This window comes from Lygodium microphyllum, chromosome 28 (genome assembly GCF_053477565.2).
Source record: "Lygodium microphyllum isolate KBCC chromosome 28, Lygodium_microphyllum_v1.1.10, whole genome shotgun sequence".
NCBI lineage: Eukaryota > Viridiplantae > Streptophyta > Polypodiopsida > Schizaeales > Lygodiaceae > Lygodium > Lygodium microphyllum.
In genome coordinates, this window is record NC_141162.1 from 68,145,392 (window position 1) to 68,163,474 (window position 18,083).

The 18,083-nt window shown below is 44.7% G+C and overlaps 1 protein-coding gene across 4 annotated transcripts in view; it reads right to left on the minus strand.

The window, feature by feature from the left end:
* LOC148011567 (uncharacterized) overlaps positions 1–18,083 on the minus strand; it is a 216,135-nt gene that overhangs the window by 88,486 nt on the left and 109,566 nt on the right. For 3 of the 4 annotated variants that reach the window (XM_087670065.1, XM_087670067.1, XM_087670064.1), the window contains exons 6-8: positions 7,853–7,946; positions 7,624–7,686; positions 7,350–7,430 (exon numbers count right to left, since the gene is read on the minus strand). In XM_087670065.1, the coding sequence (XP_087526191.1) occupies positions 7,350–7,430; positions 7,624–7,686; positions 7,853–7,946 (238 nt within the window). The remainder of the gene's footprint in view (positions 1–7,349; positions 7,431–7,623; positions 7,687–7,852; positions 7,947–18,083) is intronic. The other variant, XM_087670066.1, reaches the window with a different exon arrangement.

Below are 18,083 nucleotides of genomic sequence, written 5' to 3' on the forward strand. Positions count from 1 at the left end.
ACTTGGACTCCCTTGGTAAGATATCCATCGGCTTTGTAGTCTTGGTAGGCCACTGGGCAGCTGACACGCACCTTTTATCCGATGCCCTAGCTGCTTTGGGGTGGGATGCCTCTTGGGGTAAATCAAAATTTAGGCTGGCCTACTTTTCTCGCCCTATTTTGGGCTTGAGAGGAGGTATTGTGCTAAGAAATGCACTTAGCCACTTAAACAGCCCCAAAACATCCTTATTTTAGGCTTATTTTAGCCAAAACATGCTTATTTTAGGCTTATTTTAGCTAAAACCCTAAAACAGGAAGCGGATCGAGAAAGTTAAGTGAAAGAGGACCTAGAACCCTAATTTTCTATAAATTGGCAGCCAGCCCTCCACTCTTTTACAATCTCGTTTTTGTAGGTTTCAGGTGTTACCAGCTTGCTGCCCACACCCCAGTCGCGGAGCACATCTCAGCCCTTGTTGTCCATCACTGTTCCCTACAGTCTGGTGCATGTTTCCAACCCTTCACAGACTGATTGTTGCTATTTTTGCCTGGCGACTAACTGCTGTTCATCTGCACTGCTGTCGTACAACCTGCCACGCCAGCAAACTGCTGCGTTTGCAGACTCCAGTTGCCGCCCTGGCAGTTTTCTCTCTCCTGTCTGCAGTCGCTGCAATATTTCTCTCTCCTGCAGACTGTCCTGCCTGCGTTTTCAGTCTTTCTCTCTCCTGCAGGCTCCGTTTTTAGTATTTCTCTCTCCTCACTGCTGTCTGCATATCAGATCCAAGGCTGCCTTGCTGCGATTCGGGATCCGTTCGGAGTACGACACACTCTCCAGCTCATTACCCCTGCCCTGATCCTAGAGATACAGGAGTTCGAGGTTCAATATTCATTCACTGCATAGTGTGTTTGCTGCATGAGCATCGTATTATTAGTAGTCATATCATTTCATTTATTCACTATGTTCATTGTCTCTGAGTTACTTAACCCTAACTCTAATTGTGTTCTTTTTATCAGTTTGTGCTTTGTTGTACGGTTTCTGTTCATTTTCTGTGTTAGGGTATTTTTCTTTACAGGCAAGACCTATTGTGGTTTACTCATTGGCGCCCACTAGAGTCCAAACAAAATGCCAATTCATTATGAGCTGAAGTGTTGGTGGCTGTTTGTAGATTGTTCTATTGGCCAAAAAAATCATAGTTCAAAAAGAAGGTGAATAGAATGGCACAAGTATATCTAAAGATGGTGGGAGATTCTTTTATTCCTCACCAATGATGCTTTATTCTTTTTACCATAAAATTCTGTCTAGATCGCACTTGGGATGCCGATTTAAGACTTCCGATCTCAAAGGTCCTACCCATATTTACGAAATGTTAGGATTATTTAAACACCGTGCAAGAACGATCTAGGGTTCTCACCCTAAGGATCAATTGACCAAATACTAGACGTCCGTATGAATTTAGGGACCCACATACCCAAAAATCACAACTTTGTGCGGTCTAGGTTGGAGAAGAAAACTAAGCAGCATAATCCTCTTCCTAATTTTTGAGAACTCTCATTGAGATTAGAGTTTCACCCATATTGATGATGTTTTGCAGCTTTCAGCAAATGTGATACACCATAAGATGATAGAGAATAAAATATCGGTTATGGAAAAACTAACAAGGTGTGGTCATGTAGAGATGGCCATACAAAATGGCAGGACAGATTGCTACAACTATAGTTCTCAATGATCACATATCAAGCAAGGTTTTTGTCTCAAGAAGTGCTATTGGAGGCCTCATTACAAGTGATAGGATTTTTGATGCAAGATTGCTGGTGACCCTTATGCCTTGTTTCCTATGTGGCTGCTAGACAGATTTGGGATATTGTTTGTAGGGTTTAAACTCAAAGAACATCCCAAAATATTACCAATCACACAAGGGTCTGGGGAAGTTTTATCCAAATTGACACATTGCACCCACAGCATTTTCATTTATTTCATTTCTTGTATTGGATTAGACTTTGGCACATCTAGCATACTAGAAATGCTTTAATCTTCAACTTTGAAGCCTATGGAATTCTTGGTCATTTTGGTCAGATTAGAGGCTTATAGTCGTAGGTTGCTATCTGCGATGTGGCTGCTTCATGGTTAGAGATTACTGGACAACTTCAATCACTACTCATGCATGACGATGCAAGATACTCTTACTATTCACAGGCTTCAAGAGTTCTCTTTTAGACTATTATACTTTTGGGTTTTGTTTTCTTATGGTAAATAATACTTTCGTTTGTTGGCAAGATGGCATCTTGTACTTCTTTTTTTAACTTCAACAACCTCTATGAAAGAGAGAAAGAAAAAAGCAAAAAAGAAAGATATATTAATGTTTGCAAAAGGCCAATATGGTCTATAAGACAAAAAAAACTACATCCATGTCCAATGTCATCTCATCACGAAACTAAAATAAAAATGCATCCTAGTATAAGGCTAACATCTAAAGATCTCTCTGTCTTAAAAATTATATGTACAAAATACGTAGCTATAGTAGCTCCTCTCTAAATCTGAAGGCCAACACATGATCCCAACTATGATGTGGTCCAAGTCTGCACTACTAATGTGTCGAGGGGTGAGTCTCCTATGTCTCGCAATGATGGTGTCCAAGTCTTCTCTACTAATGTGTCAAGAGGTGAGTCTCCTATGTCTTGCAATGATGGCTCTTAAAACTAGACTTCCTCATTGGATAGGGTGGTAAATAACCTGATTAAGCACTTAATTACAGTAATTAACAAATTCACCAAACTAAAATGCACATTTTACCATATAATCTTGGACATTGGACACCCTATTGGCCCCAAAACTAGCACCTCTTTCGGTATTTCTTTAAATTATATTGCAATTAGATAGCGTACAATTGAGATTCCTTTATCTCCTCCGCTGAACCAAATGCCCCTTGCTACCACAAATAATCAGCAAGCTTTCAAATCAATTTGCCTTTATTTACTTGGGGAATGGCCTTCACCTTGCTCCTTGAAAAACAAATTCAGCCCCAAATCTAATATGGGCTAGCTGGCCTCCTGAATCTCCCTGAAATTCCTCAATTTCAGCTATTGGAATTCAAGTCCTAGGCCGTAAGTTTTGAGCATGTATCCTGAGGTGGCCGTCTAACCCTAATTTCTACTATAAATTAGGGTTTACAACAGAGATTGACTGAAATCTCTTCCTCTAATGGCTCAAGCTACTAGAAAATGCTAACAGAACTTGAGAGATGACTGGGGGATGAGAGAGAATGTTGAAGAGAGAGAAATTTCACAATTTCATTGTGAGAAATGCTGAAAAGCTACTGCTGCCTACTCAAACAGCCATGGAAGCTATCACCTAAGCTTAGGACCACCAACAAGATTGTTGCCTTCTCCTATATGCTGTCATCTACATCAAAAGGACCTTGAGTTGCTGTCACCTACTCTTGGAGAGCTCCAAACTCATGTCACACGATGTAGGATTGATCCATCCTCACTGCAAATCACATGAACAGCCTCTCCTTGCTCTCTACCGCACTATTATGATTGGCCATATGCTAGCAAAGATATATGCCTCTATTGTGGAGCATGAGTTGAGTTGATGGGCTGAAACAAAGACAATACGGTCTACAGGACAAGTTGGTTTCCGCCACGGATACAATAGGCTAGACCTTATATTCACGCTAAGGACCTTGATTGAGAAGAGACAATCACAGAGGCAAAAAATCTATTGTTCTTTTGTGAACCTCTGCAAAGCCTTTGATATTGTGACACATCCAAGAGAAAAAATAGACTGCCCGAGAAAAATCCCTCTGCTGTGATTTAGTTTTTTGAATTAGAAAATGAATAAATGGATTCTTTACCTCTAATGTTGGTTGTGACAGCTGCTAGGCCTAGAGGAGCTAGCAGAGGGACAATCAAAAGTGGGTAGGTAGAGACGATCCGGTTGTCCAAATGGTGGTGCTTAGGTGGCGCTGGTGGCTGCTGGGCGGTGCCATTGGACCAAGGCAAGCTAACAGGCACTCGCACTGGTGTTGGTGTAGGGACAACTAGAGACAGACTTGCTATAGGCGAAGGCGGAGCTAGTAGAACAAGCGTTGTAGGTGGTGTTGACCAAGAGGTAAGGTAGGTGCAGCTAGTGGTTAGTGGGGCTGACAAGCGCTGGTGAAGGAGGCGCTACAGGTGGCGGGCCTACAAGGGGAGTAGGACTAGACCAGGGCGGCTGTCTCAAGCAATGCCATAGAGGGTTGGCACTAGACTAAAGGTTGAGCTAGTGGCAGAAGCAGCAATGGCCAGTGGTGAGGTTGCAAACGGACGAGCTAAAGCTAGAGCTAGCCCACTACTCTGATACCAAATGTGAGTGTGAGGATCGAAGCTCTCAGCTCTTAGCTCAGAGTAGACAGCTGACAATGGAGAATGAGAGAGTGAAGACACAGCTCGACTTCCAATGCAAATACCAAGAGTATAATGAAAGTACAAAGTAAAACCCTTAAACCTTAGGGTTGTTAATGTGCGTTCACACCTGAAAGGTGTAAAACACAATAAGTGACCAAACTCTGTAACATAAACACAAAAAAATAGAAGATAAAGTAACTGGGAAAAAAAACCTCTCACAAGGAGAGTAAAAAGTGCCCCAGTGTCCTACTACGGATCACCAACACTCCTCTATGAGCGTAGGCGTGAGTCAAACCCAACACTCATAGTTACTAGTACATTGAGTAGTGACCTTATAGCAAACATACTGTCAACCCAGTACGTTGAATGCATACCAAGTGCATCCAAGATCCACTATATAACTGAGTTGTCCATCACTAGGAAAGTAAAGGTGCAACCTTCCCCTTGAGCGTCAGGCAAGATTCTTGACCTTCTATGCTCTGTTGAACCTAAAAGAGCTCAATCCAAAATTGGATCTAACTAAAACATATCAAGGTAAAGTGCATCATTGAGGATGATCTGCCAAGTTACCCTCCTCCATCCATTGCATCCATCATAGGTGAAACAATACTAAAACTTCACCTAAGAAGCACATGAAAACCACACCTGTTACTTTACTTGCCTCGAAAAGGCCTTTTTCCTTCTTAAGCATTGCAATGCTTTACACGTTCATATTGCTACAATTCTAACTTAACTAATATGCAACATTACATCCAGTTGACTAGCCCTTGATGTGTGCTTGCCATGATAGGAGCACCAGATGCATTAGGAAACATTCTTGTTTGCACACCTTGGACCATTGCAATGTGACTATGCATGGGAATTTGCATACTACCAACCATATCAAGATACAATTTTCCATACATTGCATGCATTAGTATCTATATTTTTGCTCATGATGAACACTATACGGAACATTTGCATAACCAATGTTAATACCTTAAGTCCCAAACATAGTATGATGCATATATGCGTTGCCAAACTTGCCACTTTAAGCCCCGGCATCATGCCAACATTGCTATACATGGGGTTATGCATATTACCAGTCATACCCAAATACATTGGGCCTTGCACACCGCACATTGGTTGTTGCACATCATAAGAAGTTATGCCATACATCCCCATATGTTGTCCTTGACCCACCATAGCATACAGACTAGTGCCACTACCAAAGTAAGCTAGCTGCCCCATAATTGCATGCATGTCCTATTGTCCAAAAAGCATCGAATTGCCAATTCCAAGTTGGCCTTGCATATGCATCAATTGCCCCACTAGCATCATTTGCTTATGCTCATCACCCATGTTTGGAACATCATGCTACTGTATTGGCTCTTCATTCGATGCATCTTGCTGTCCTGAAGTTGCCTTTACTACCCTCCTTTAAGGGGTTCAAAAAGCACATGAACTGAGGATCATTTGCCAATTGCATGAACATTTCAGCTACCACCCTAAGATGATCTTTTAACTGGTCATTGAATTCCTCTTCCTCTTGCTGGTCATCAATCTCACTATACCTTGAATACCCTATGGATAACCCCTTTATATTACACCCTTTTGTATGTAAAAAATGTATTAAAATTGTATTTTAAAAATACCTTATTTTAAACCCACGTGATGCACACATATATCCATCAGTAACTTACCCGAGTCTCACCTATAGCTTAGGACCACCAGTTGGCTAGGCCAATTTGTCTTCTAAGTATCCCTAAGCAATTATTAGCCCTTAGAACAACATTAATTAATTGATTAATACCTAGTCTCTAATGCCACCATTGACATTACATTAGTGGCCAATAAATTAGTCTAGGCCAAAATCTGACACCGGTACCACCTAGTATTATAACTTTTGCCTTTGGCAACTACTAATATCTTAAGATCCTAGGTCCCACACTATGAAATAAATGACTTGAACCTCACACATGCAAGTCACATTAGCACATTTGATTAACTTTTAATCAAATGCTAATCAAAGCAATAAAATTTCATGTCCTCATGACAGCTCTGATCTAGCTATGGTATGGATCCCTCAGTCATTGATGAGGTGGTTGTCACCGTGCTCGGCAAAGTGCAATGACCCTATCTAGTGTGACTTTGCAGCATAGGGTAGGTGAAGGCTAGCGGGATGAATCTATATCTACTGAACTAGTAGTGCAGGTGGGGTTTGATTTATCGAAGAAATCCGTCATTGCTCTTTGCCTAGGTCCCACTGGGTGAGCTGGTTTCCTGTCTCGTAGCAATGTTGTGCAGCACCTCTAAAGCTCAAAAAAGAAAAGCCCTAGACATCTAGACATCTTTGGTCCTTGTACTCCATTACACAGTGGAGGAATCCAAAGCCCTCACAAAAGAGGCAATAATACCTTACACATGTGGGAACTACATCTCATCTTTTTCTTTCCTATTCAGATGCTAGACAGATTTGGGATTTGGTTTCAAAGGTTTGGACTTCAATGGCATCCCAAAGATCTACTAATTGCGCATGGGTCTTGAAAAGATTACCCCAAACTTGCACATTGCAGTGCAACATTCTCATTAGTTGCATTTCTTCCATTGGATTGGACTTTGGCACATCTCATTACTAGAAATGCATTGCCCTCTATCTCTGTCAACGAAATTTATGGTCATATTGGTTGCATTAGAGGTTTACTGTGGTGGCTTCTATGATATCAGCAAGGGGTTGTCATCTACAATGTGATTGTTCCATGGTTAGAGATTATTCCCATATCTTTGATCACAGCTCATGCATGATGATGCAAGATACTCTTAGTGTTCAAGGGATTCAAAAAGAATTTTATTTTCTTTCTATCACGCTTACTGACTTTTTTTGGGATTTGTTTTCGGCAATGGTGAATATGGCTTTCGCATGCTGACTAGACAGCTTCTTGTACATGATTATTATTCAATTTCAGTAGTCTTTACAACAGAAAGGAGAGTTCAGTCACCTCGTCTCACCTGCTCTGACAAAGCAAGTTTCTCTTTTATCAAATTTGCAACACATTTCTTTTGATTATCCTTCTCTAACTTCAAAGCACCCTGCATGGTATTGAACCCAGAACTATTTAGTGCTTTCATATAGATCTTTCTTTCATAGGCATGGCTTCAATATTAACAAACTATGCCCTTTAAATAACCACCATATATTCTTCCAGACTTGGAACATCAGTTATTAGGCATAAACATAATGTTAGGGGTGCCTGCTAAAGGGGTTCAGCATGGAAAAAAGGACCTGTAGTTGGTTCACTTTGTCTTGCAATCTTTGCACATCCTTGTAACACACAGTCTGCAAATGCTAAATTACACTTCCGGCAAATCATTAGAAAAATAGGTTGTTGGTAACACAGCACCAACTGAAAATTTATTACAAGGTTGATTGCAGAACATGAAATCTACAGAACAAGGAATGTGTTTACTTCATCAATTTCAAACTTTAAAAAGAAGAAAAAAAACTTGCAAACCTTGGCCTCAAGCTTTGATAAAAGTATACTGCATTGTTTTTGACATGCATCAAGCTCTGTAGTAAGCCTTGTCTTGTCATCTTCATCCACCTGGCTGATTCCAAGCTAGAATATGATCAAAATTCAGTGAAGTTTCACAAAGTTGTCATTAAAAGAGAACCAACAATTCTTCTAGGCCACAACTATTGATAAAAGAGAACCTTTCATGGTTAGCATCATGATGCTCTGATTGTGTTGCATATTCTGGATGCATGACAACCCCCACTTGATTTTTGAGTTTATCAAACTACATTCATGCTAATCCCTTTTTTCCATAGAAAATAAAATTCTAATAATAAATGCCCTTGGGACAAACTATCCCAAGGCAAGCACAACAATAACTCTGTAAGGGACTTTCAAAAGAACAAATCCACAACAAAGTGAAAGTGTATTACATGGCATGAGTAATAACAAATCAGGTGGTCTCAATGACAAACCATGAGTGGCTGAGAGTGAAAGAAAGTGCCAAAATCTAAGGTCTGAGAAAAAAGCATACCTCTCCTCATAGTCTCAAAACCACCCTATATCCTATCCCATCTCCATGGCAGAGTATCAACAATCTCTGTCAAAATCTTGGAAAGAATCTCCACAGCACATATGTCCGATAGATCTATGGCATGACTACAACTTGGCAGCCCAAATGTACCAAGCAATGATGCTGGCTATGAGCTCCCATCTGGCAGTGCCCATGAGACCACACTCACTCTGAAAAGTATGGTGTGGCCCATGGCAATCATGCTTGAGAGCTGATCCAAAATAAGATACATATGAGTTTCCTCATATCCATAGGCTAAGCCTCTGTCTGTGACGTATGCAAACGTCTCCCATGTCACAATCATAGACTGTGCTGAGCCATGAAACACCATCCTAAGGGATCTTCCATCCCATATGGGGTGTCTCTGCATCTCTTCTGAATCCTTGCATCTAACAGGTATTTGGATCTATGTCATAACCAAGCCAATTGCCAAGTGCCAAGCTGGTGTGCACTACTAACCTAGAAAGAGTGAAATATTGCTGGGTCTAAATCTATCTTCCAATCTCCTCCAAAATCGAGCAAGGAAAGGCTACCTCACACCATGAGCCATTCGAGTCACCACAAGCATCACTTTAATTCCACTCATCTATATCCTACTCTCCAATCTTCATGGGGTATCCAAAGGAGACATCCTTGGGTGCCTCTACAAATGAATCTCTCCAAACCACTTTGCATGGTCACATTCTAATCTGTCAAGAGACCATCTCCTATATGTCCAATACCTTCAACCATTCATCATGCGCAAGTTGCATGGTGCAAGACTAAATAGGAAATCCTAGCCCTAATCCTTTGCCAAGACCATCCTGTAATCTCTGACTTACCCATCTCCTCTCTCCTTAGTTCGCCATTCTCATGTATCAAAAAAGTAAACACTCTCTCTAGTGGTAGCAACCATTGCAAGAAGGATGTCTTCTCTAGTGAAGAGACCAACCCATGTCTAGGAGGTATTTGTATCAATCCCCCACTTTGGGGGGACTACCTCCTTAATGCTCTCCATCATGTCTCTAGCCCCTCTGATGCCGCAAAGCCTTTGTCTCTATGACTGAGCTAGTAGCAATGGAGAGGTAAACAACTCCCCCGCTTAAGAAGCTATCCCCATGAAAAGAACCTCCCCCAAGATAAGTGTGTCCTCTCTTTTATGGTGTGGCCGCCCTCTATCTTGAGTAACACATTGAAGAGAAAAGGATGCTTTATCTTCTCCTCAATGGTTGCTGGAGCAATCTAGTGAGGTTCCACATAAATTGATTGCCAAGCCTAAATCAAGCATTGTAGCTCAGATTTGCTCAAAAATCCAAGGGATTACTAGGATGCCATGGTCCTCCATTAGCAAGAACAATAACACCACCTCTTAGCATGTCTGTCTGCTTAACCATAGGGCCACCTTTAACAAATCAACTACCTCATCAAGCTCCTCTAACAACTGCCCATTTGATCCCTACGCTATGAAGAGATGCTCTAAATGTAGAAAACACAAAACCAATTGTCTAACAAAGCATAGACTAATAAACATAAAACACAATTATCATAGAACGCAGTTAGGGTTAGGGTAACTCACAGATAGTGAACACAATGAATAATGAAGTGGACGACTGATAAACATAGAACATAGTTAGGGTTAGGGTAACTCAAAGACAGTGAACACAACGAATAATGAAGTGGATGACTACTAAATATGCAATGCTCATGCAGCAAACACACTATGCAATGAATACTAAATCTCAAACTTTCATATCTTTGGGGTCAAAGCAACGGTTATGAGCTAGAGAGTGTGTTGTACTCCAAAATGGATCCTGAAAACACAAGCAGCCTTTGTGTGTCGAACAACAAAAAACACAACTAAAAAACGGGGATGATGCATACAAGCAATGAGGAAACCTCTCAATCAATTGCTGCATATAGCCCTGAAAGATTGGATGCTTCAAATAAGACGAGTTGAAACGTAAAGGGAGTCTATCCAGGAACTGAATAAAAGGTGCAATAGGTTGTGCAAGCATCTCAAGCTGGAGGCGGAAATGGTCCGACAATGCATATTGCTGCAAGACTTTCATTTCCAGCATCTCGGGAAGAAAATCATCCCCCTACATGATATACATTCGGTCCAACCGCGACCAAGTAGTTGCATATCGTGCGGAATGAAAAGTAAACCGTGAAGAAGGGTGGTGGAGCCAAGACCAGAGATCTTGCTTAAGTACATGAGGAGCGAAGGCATTCCACACCTGGCTTTCCGGAGCATCCATTACCAAATGCCCTGAAGTGGACTGAGAAGAGTCAACACACATGTTGAAGTCTCCCATCAAAAAACCCCTTCTGCCAAGTGTCATGGAGCTCTGCAAAGTCGTCCAAAGATCCCGTTGGGATGCGGCGTCATTCGGAGCATAGAGGCCCAGCAACCATAAAATCTCTCCTTCAAATAAGACTTCAATTACCAGAAAGCGGCCCTATATATCATTTTTAATAAGAGCAGGCTGGTATTTCTCATGGACAATCATAAGCACACCTGAATAGTGCATAGCATGTGTCACTGCATAAAATAAGCGGAATCCATGGCAATCCACAACTTTTCCTGCTTCACCGTGACTCTTGTGCTCAACCGCACACAAGACGTCCCACTGGTTCTCATACAAGATAGTCCACATGGCATGTTGCTTATGACGAGAGCAAATGCCTCGCACATTCCACGTGGCTATCTTCAAAAAAAGAGAATTAGGAAGGAGACACCTGTTGCCTCGATTTCACCTTTTCTGCGAGAGCGTCCAAGACACCCTCATCCAAAAACTTAGTTAACACTGCAAAAGAATTCTGGCCGCCTGCTTTAGAGCTAGATGGAATATCCACTGCCTTCGAAGTGGAACGGGGATAACGACGATCCCAAGGTATAATCACATTACCTCTACTATCAAATGCCAGCTTAGCAGGTGGGCCCTTTGGACCGTTTGCATAGACTTTCCTTGTAGACTGATTACGGGGGGCTGAAGGAACCATAGTGCGCGCAGCATGCTACGAAGAGAACATTTCTTTCCTGTGCATATACGTGCACACGGAATCCTGTGAAGCATTAGGCCCAAAATCCGCCAGGCCTATATCCAACTTTTTACCTTTTTTTGGACGTGCCTCGAACCAATCATTGCTACAAGAATCCAAATGCAGGACCTATTGTTTACCTTTATCCACAACATTAGATGGCTAGGGGGCCTCCTATGCCGGAGCATCAAGCACCATGTCATCCTTAGGCAGCACAACATGCGCCTCATCGGAAGATGGTTGTCTCTTTGGGCATTCGGCCATAAAATGCCCCAATTTACCACATGAAAAGCAATGTCCTGCAAAGTTGCCCCATTTCAAGCGAAAGTGCAAAGGATGCATGCCAGAGCAATTGAGGCGAAGCCACGTAGGCCTTTTCCTGGCCGTGTCCCATAACATGCATAAACGGTTTCGATTCATAGCCCTTAGGCTTGGGGGAACCAGCACCGTTCCCACAACTGCCATCGCATCCTTTAACAATGGCCAATAGACCGCCAGACAATTTTCCACTTCCACCCAGACCGGGCATTCTCGTTGAAGCAGGCGTTGAAAGTCTGCCATAGAGCGCCATGGCACAGCATGGACCAAGCGACGATCAAAGAATAATGGCAACTTGGACAGGAGCTTAGCCCGATGTGTCTCTGATTTAAGCAGCACCTCATAAAAGCCGCGGGGTCCAAGAAAGATCTCGTCAACACACTCCCCTTGTAATAAATGGTACAGCCACCACTGGCGAACATGGGAAAGCACTGGGATCCTGCCAATGAAGAAAAGTATAACTGCACGGTCATAAAACACCGAAAAGGACCGCAAGACTGATTTCTGATCCACCGTGGCTTCCAACACTTCATCAGTTCCCGAGTCAGAAAAAGCTTCATGATTATGCTGGACATAATCGCCCAGCAGAGTATTGGCAAAGTCCAGCAAATGCTTCCAGTCAACCTCCTGCGAATCCACAGGATCAAAGGCAACCTGCGCATAGGAACGTTCCTGAGGGCCCATTGTCTCGTCAGAAGTATGCTTGGAGCGTTTGCCCACAGGTGGCAGGTCAGAACCAAAAGGCATCTCCTCCGTGCACGGCACCATATCCTCCAGCTCCTCTGTATCAAAATCAGGTTCAAGGGCTGCCACTGTCCGGTTGATTAAATCCATATCCAGGCCAGCCATACTACTCTCCTCTCTCTCTCTATCAGGGCGCGCAACCAAGGGCAACGCCGCAGCTCCCCGGGGCAGGTCAGCCAGGTCACAGGCCAGCCGACGTCTCAGGTTCTCTCTCTCTCTCTCTCTCTCTCTCTCTCTCTCTCTCTCTCTCTCTCTCTCTCTCTCTCTCTCTCTCTCTCTCTCTCTCTCTCTCTCTCTCTCTCTCTCTCTCTCTCTCTCTCTCTCTCTCTCTCTCTCTCTCTCTCTCTCTCTCTCTCTCTCTCTCTCTCTCTCTGTGTGTGTGTGTGTGTGTGTGTGTCTGTGTAAAGGCAGGGCTGCTCTGTCTCCGTGCGCAAGTCGCAGAACCCAGGAGCACAGGCTCAAGCTTGAACAGTGGATGCTACCTCTCGCTGAGAGGAAGAAAAGATCTGTGCACCCTGCAAGACACTGCCACAGACGAGGTGTTACCTGGGGCGAGCACCACGGCGGCTGACTGGCGCGACGGCGGCGCCTGACAGACGAGAGCAACGGCTAACAAGCGCGAGCGGCGTCTGACAGGCAATGGCGGCGACTGGTAGGCGAGGGCAGCGTCTGACAGGCAAGGGCAGACACGCGAGGGTGGGTCTGATAGCGGAAAGGACGACGTGCAGGTCGGATGGCAGGTCCCGCGATGGGTCGGACAGGTCAGACGGGCGGTGCAGCAACGAGGCAGGTCAACATGCAGAGGGCGGCGAGTCAGTCCGCCGCAGCAGAAGGGTCGCCGTCCGTCTCCCCGCCATCGCTCGCTCTCAGCAGTCTCTCTCTCTCTTCAATGCAGATTTTTGTTCCTCTCTCTCTCTCTCTTTTTTTTCGTAAAGGGTAATTGTTTTAATTACGAAAAAAATACAAGATTACTGGATTACAAGATACATGACGACAATACAAGTCATCATGTGAAGAGGTGCTAAGTACTACAAGTTACAATTTCATGGCAAGGATGCGGAGGAAATTGCCATATGCCAAGGACGGAAATCCTCTGTAGAGAGCAAATCAGAACGATGGAGAAGATCTAACTGCCAGTACAAGAGGCCCTTAAGCCTCACAATATGCCGCTGAACATTATGGGCGGAGTCAAACAGAAAAGCATTCCGAATCGTCCAGTTATGCCAACAGCCCCAGTATCGAAGAAAGTGATACATGAGCTTCATATGCGGCTGTGCGGGAGTAGGGTATTTGGGCCGGCCCAAAACCCAATCAAAGGGGCGCAGTGTGATGCCAACCACCCCTCGCCAAACGGCCGACAAAAGTAACCAGACTTTCTTAGCGACGGGGCAGGAAATAAATCGGTGGCGGGCGGATTCCATAGCAGTGGTGCAAAAGAAACAGGTGCCATTGGAGATTCGGCGCTTGGAAAGGGCCGAAGCAAGCGGAAGACCCCCAATTATCACTCGCCAAAGAAAGACTTTGTATTTAAAGGGTGTCTTGTTGACCCAGCCCTCCATCACAGTGACCCTCCACCACGAGCGGGATTTACGCAATCCCCATAAAGCATTCGCTTTAGTAACTAGCCATTGATTATCTTTAATCAGGAGGTGATATACTTGATTAGCAGAAGCTTTGCTCAAAGGCAGCCAGCCTTGTAGGTCCCAATCTTGCCAGGGATGATCCAAAGCAAGAGCAGGAAAGGGTTGTCTGCTTTGGAGCACCGTCACGAGCTGTTCCCATAAAGGCCTATATCCACGAGGGATCCGGAAAATCCTCCTAGCAGTACGAAACGAGATAAGCACATTGCGCCTGGCAAGGCTGGCATCCGCAACTGAAGACAAGCCCAAACGTGCCATCCGGTTGAATTGAGGTCTAAGCTCGTGTTTACCTTCCCACGAAAGTAGACGTGAGACCGCCAGTAATTCCAATTGAAAAGAGTTAGTAGCCAGACGATCCTCCGTTGGGTGCCACTGAGCCTTTCGAAGGATGTGTTTCCAGGAACACACCAAATGAGTAAGCAGCGATGAAGAAGAACTGGAAAACCGTGAATCCGCGTTAAGAACGTGCCACCAAGAACACCGGAGTCGGGTATTGCCATGCCGAAGCCCATGACCCTCAAGGAAAGAACGGGCAATAGCGACCCACGGATGATGATCATCCGAGCACATGGCGCGGAAAAGGGACCAACGGAGTGCCTGCATGTGAGTTTGGGCATCTAAAATAGCTCCGCCACCCATGCTTTTGGGGGTGCACGCATGTGACCACGAGATCCAGGAAATGCCTGCATGCAATGAGTCCTTCTTCCAGAGCATGAAGCGAATAGACTGAGTGAGAGCATTCAGAGTCGTAGGAGTCCAGGGCAACAATGGCAAGAAATATGTGATCATTGGCAACATAATTATCTGTGCTACTTTGAGGCGAACATGAAAAGGCCAGGCCTGAGACTTCCAATACATAAACTTGGCCACCATCTTCTGAGAAATCCACTGCAGAAGCTGCTTTGGGGGAATATCAACACCCAATGGGTATCCAAGATGCCTGACAATGGAACCTCGAGGAACAACCAGACCCTGCCAGTCCAAGGACTGCAAATCCGACTCCGTGCAGCTTAGAATGGCTGATTTGAGCGGATTGATACGAAGGCCTAACGCCTGGCCAAAGAGACCCCAAACATCCAATGCTTTTCGAAGGTTATCCTTGTCCGCACGCAAAATCATAAAAGTATCATCCGCCAAGGATTGGCTAATGAAATGGTGTCCTGTAGGAAGCGACAGTCCGGTCAACTGGGAAGAGGCGGCCATATGTGATAACATGGAAAGAACTGGATGTGTCGCAAGGGCAAAGAATAAAGGGCTCAAAGGACACCCCTGTCTGACAGAACGGGCAAGGACAAATTGCTCAGTAACACCTCCGTTCAGCATGACTTGCGAAGACGCCGCAGCACTAATGGTGTAGATCAAACGAGACATCCGAGCACCAAAGCCCATAGCGGACATAAGGTCAGCAACAAACGACCAGTCCAGATAGTCAAAAGCCTTTTCCAGGTCCAGTTGAATCAACACCACCTCCTGATTAGAATGCCGGGCATAATCAATGGCCAATTGGGCATTCAAAACATTGTGTAAGATATTTCGGCCCTTGATGAAACCGTACTGGAGAGGGTGTACAAGGGCAGGGAGATGCTTATGGAGCCGATTCGCCATTACTTTGGAAAAGATTTTGTACATGGAACCCATCAAAGAAATGGGGCGCCAGTGTGTCAACTTAGATGGCGAAGGAACTTTTGGAAGCAGTTTAATAAGTCCTTGTTTCCATGAGAGAGGCATGATCCCTGTTTCCCACACCTGCTGAAACAAAGCCTGCAAAGGTTTTGCCAGTTGGGTAGCAAAAGCTTCAAAGAACTCATTGGTGAGACCATCCCAACCGGGACTTTTATCTTTGGGCAAGTGTAACAAGACATCCATAACCTCTGCTTCACCAATATCTGACTCCAGATTAGCTTGCAGGTCCTGCGGTAGCTGATTGCGGACCAGGTCATAGAAGACCGAACGGGCCTGAGTGATTTGGGCTGAAGGAAGAGAAGCGGAACCGAGAAGGTCACGAAAATAATTGCTGCACATATGCACAATAGTCTGTGGATCCAGGATAAGGTGGCCTTGTGCATCCTCGAGTCTGGTCAAATTCTCTCGAGCAGGAGAGGAATGGAGAGCTCGAAAGAACTTATGGGTCTGACATGCACTATCTTGCAAAGTCTCTGTTAGATGTTGCAATTTGGCCTGCTGATATGATTTTAATTGGAATTCTTTAAGAAGATCGGCCACCCGCAGGGCCAGTGTAAGCAGAAATGCATCATCCGGAGTGTCCATTAGCAAGGAGCGAACCAAAAGCAGCAGGTCCTCTGCTGCCTGTCTACGGCGCCGACAAAGAGAGGCATGATAGATCCCATATTGCCGAGCAACCCGCTGCACATTAGAGAGCAATCGGTCAAATGATGAAGTGCCCTGAGAGGAAAACTCCAAGGAGAATCTGTCAAGCAATTGCTGCATATAGCCCTGAAAAATTGTATGCTTTAAGTAAGAGGAGTTGAAACGCAAAGGGAGTCTCTCCAGAAATTGCTTGAAGGGGGCAATGGGTTGTGCAAGCAACTCGAACTGCAGAGGGAAATGGTCCGACAAGACATATTGCGGCAACACTTTTATTTCGAGCATCTCAGGCAGAAAATCATCATTATGCATGATATATATGCGGTCCAACCGCGACCATGTTGTGGCATACTAGGCCGAATGGAAAGTAAAGCCTGGAGAAGACGGGTGTAGCCAGGACCAAAGATCTTGCTTAAGAACAGCAAGAGCCAAGTCGTGCCACATACGACTTTCCGGTGCATCCATGACCGAGTGCTCCGATGTAGACTGGGAAGAATCAACACACATATTGAAATCCCCCATGAAGAAGCCGCGTCTGCCAAGTGACAAGGAGGTCTGCAAAGTCTGCCAAAGCTCCCGGCGAGATAGCGAATCATTCGGAGCATAGAGGCCAAGTAACCATAGGATTTCCCCTTCGAATAAAATTTCAATCACCAAAAAGCGGCCATAAACATCATTTTTAATAAGAACAGGCTGATATTTGGCATGTACAATCATGAGCACACCCGAATAATGCCTGGCCTGTGTTCCTGCATAGAACAAACGAAAGCCATGGCAATCCACCACTTTACCGGCGTCACTGTGACTCTTGTGCTCAACAGCACACAGGACATCCCACTGATTCTCATACAATGCAGTCCACATGGCATGTTGCTTGTGACGAGAACAAATTCCTCGCACGTTCCACGTGGCTATTTTCATGTGTATACAAAACACACTTAGGTACGAGGCACAGCTTGCCTCGACTTGACTTTGTCGGCGAGAATGTCGAGGACTCCCTCGTCCAAGAAATCTGCCAACACCGCAAAAGAGTTCTGAGGGCCAGATTTGGAAGTTGACGGCATATCTGCTTGCTTGGGGTTGGAACGTGGGTAACGACGGTCCCACGGAGTAATGACGTTGCCTCTGGTATCAAAAGCCAGCTGTGCAGGTGGACCCTTGAGACGATCCGAATACATTTTTCTGGCGGGCTGATGACGGGGAACTGAAGAAACCATAGCAGGAGCAGAACGCTCGGACGACATCATTTCCTTCCTGCGCATATCTGTTCGCATGGAATCGTGTGAAGTAGTAGGCCCAGTACTGTCCATGCCTGCACCAATCCTGTTGCCTTTTTTGGCACGGACTTCAACCCAATCAGTAGCACGGGAATCCTGTCCCGAAAGCTGTTGTTTACCTTTGGCCAGAACTTGGGGCGGGTGGGTAGGATCCAGCGACTGGGCATCGCACACCATATCTTCCATGGGCGGAGCAACATGAGCTGCATCCGAAACGTGTTGTTGCTCGGGGCATTCAGCCATAAAGTGCCCCAACTGTCAACAGGAAAAACAATGGCCAGCAAAATTGCCCCATTTCAAACGAAAGTGTAACGGATGCATTCCAGAGCAAT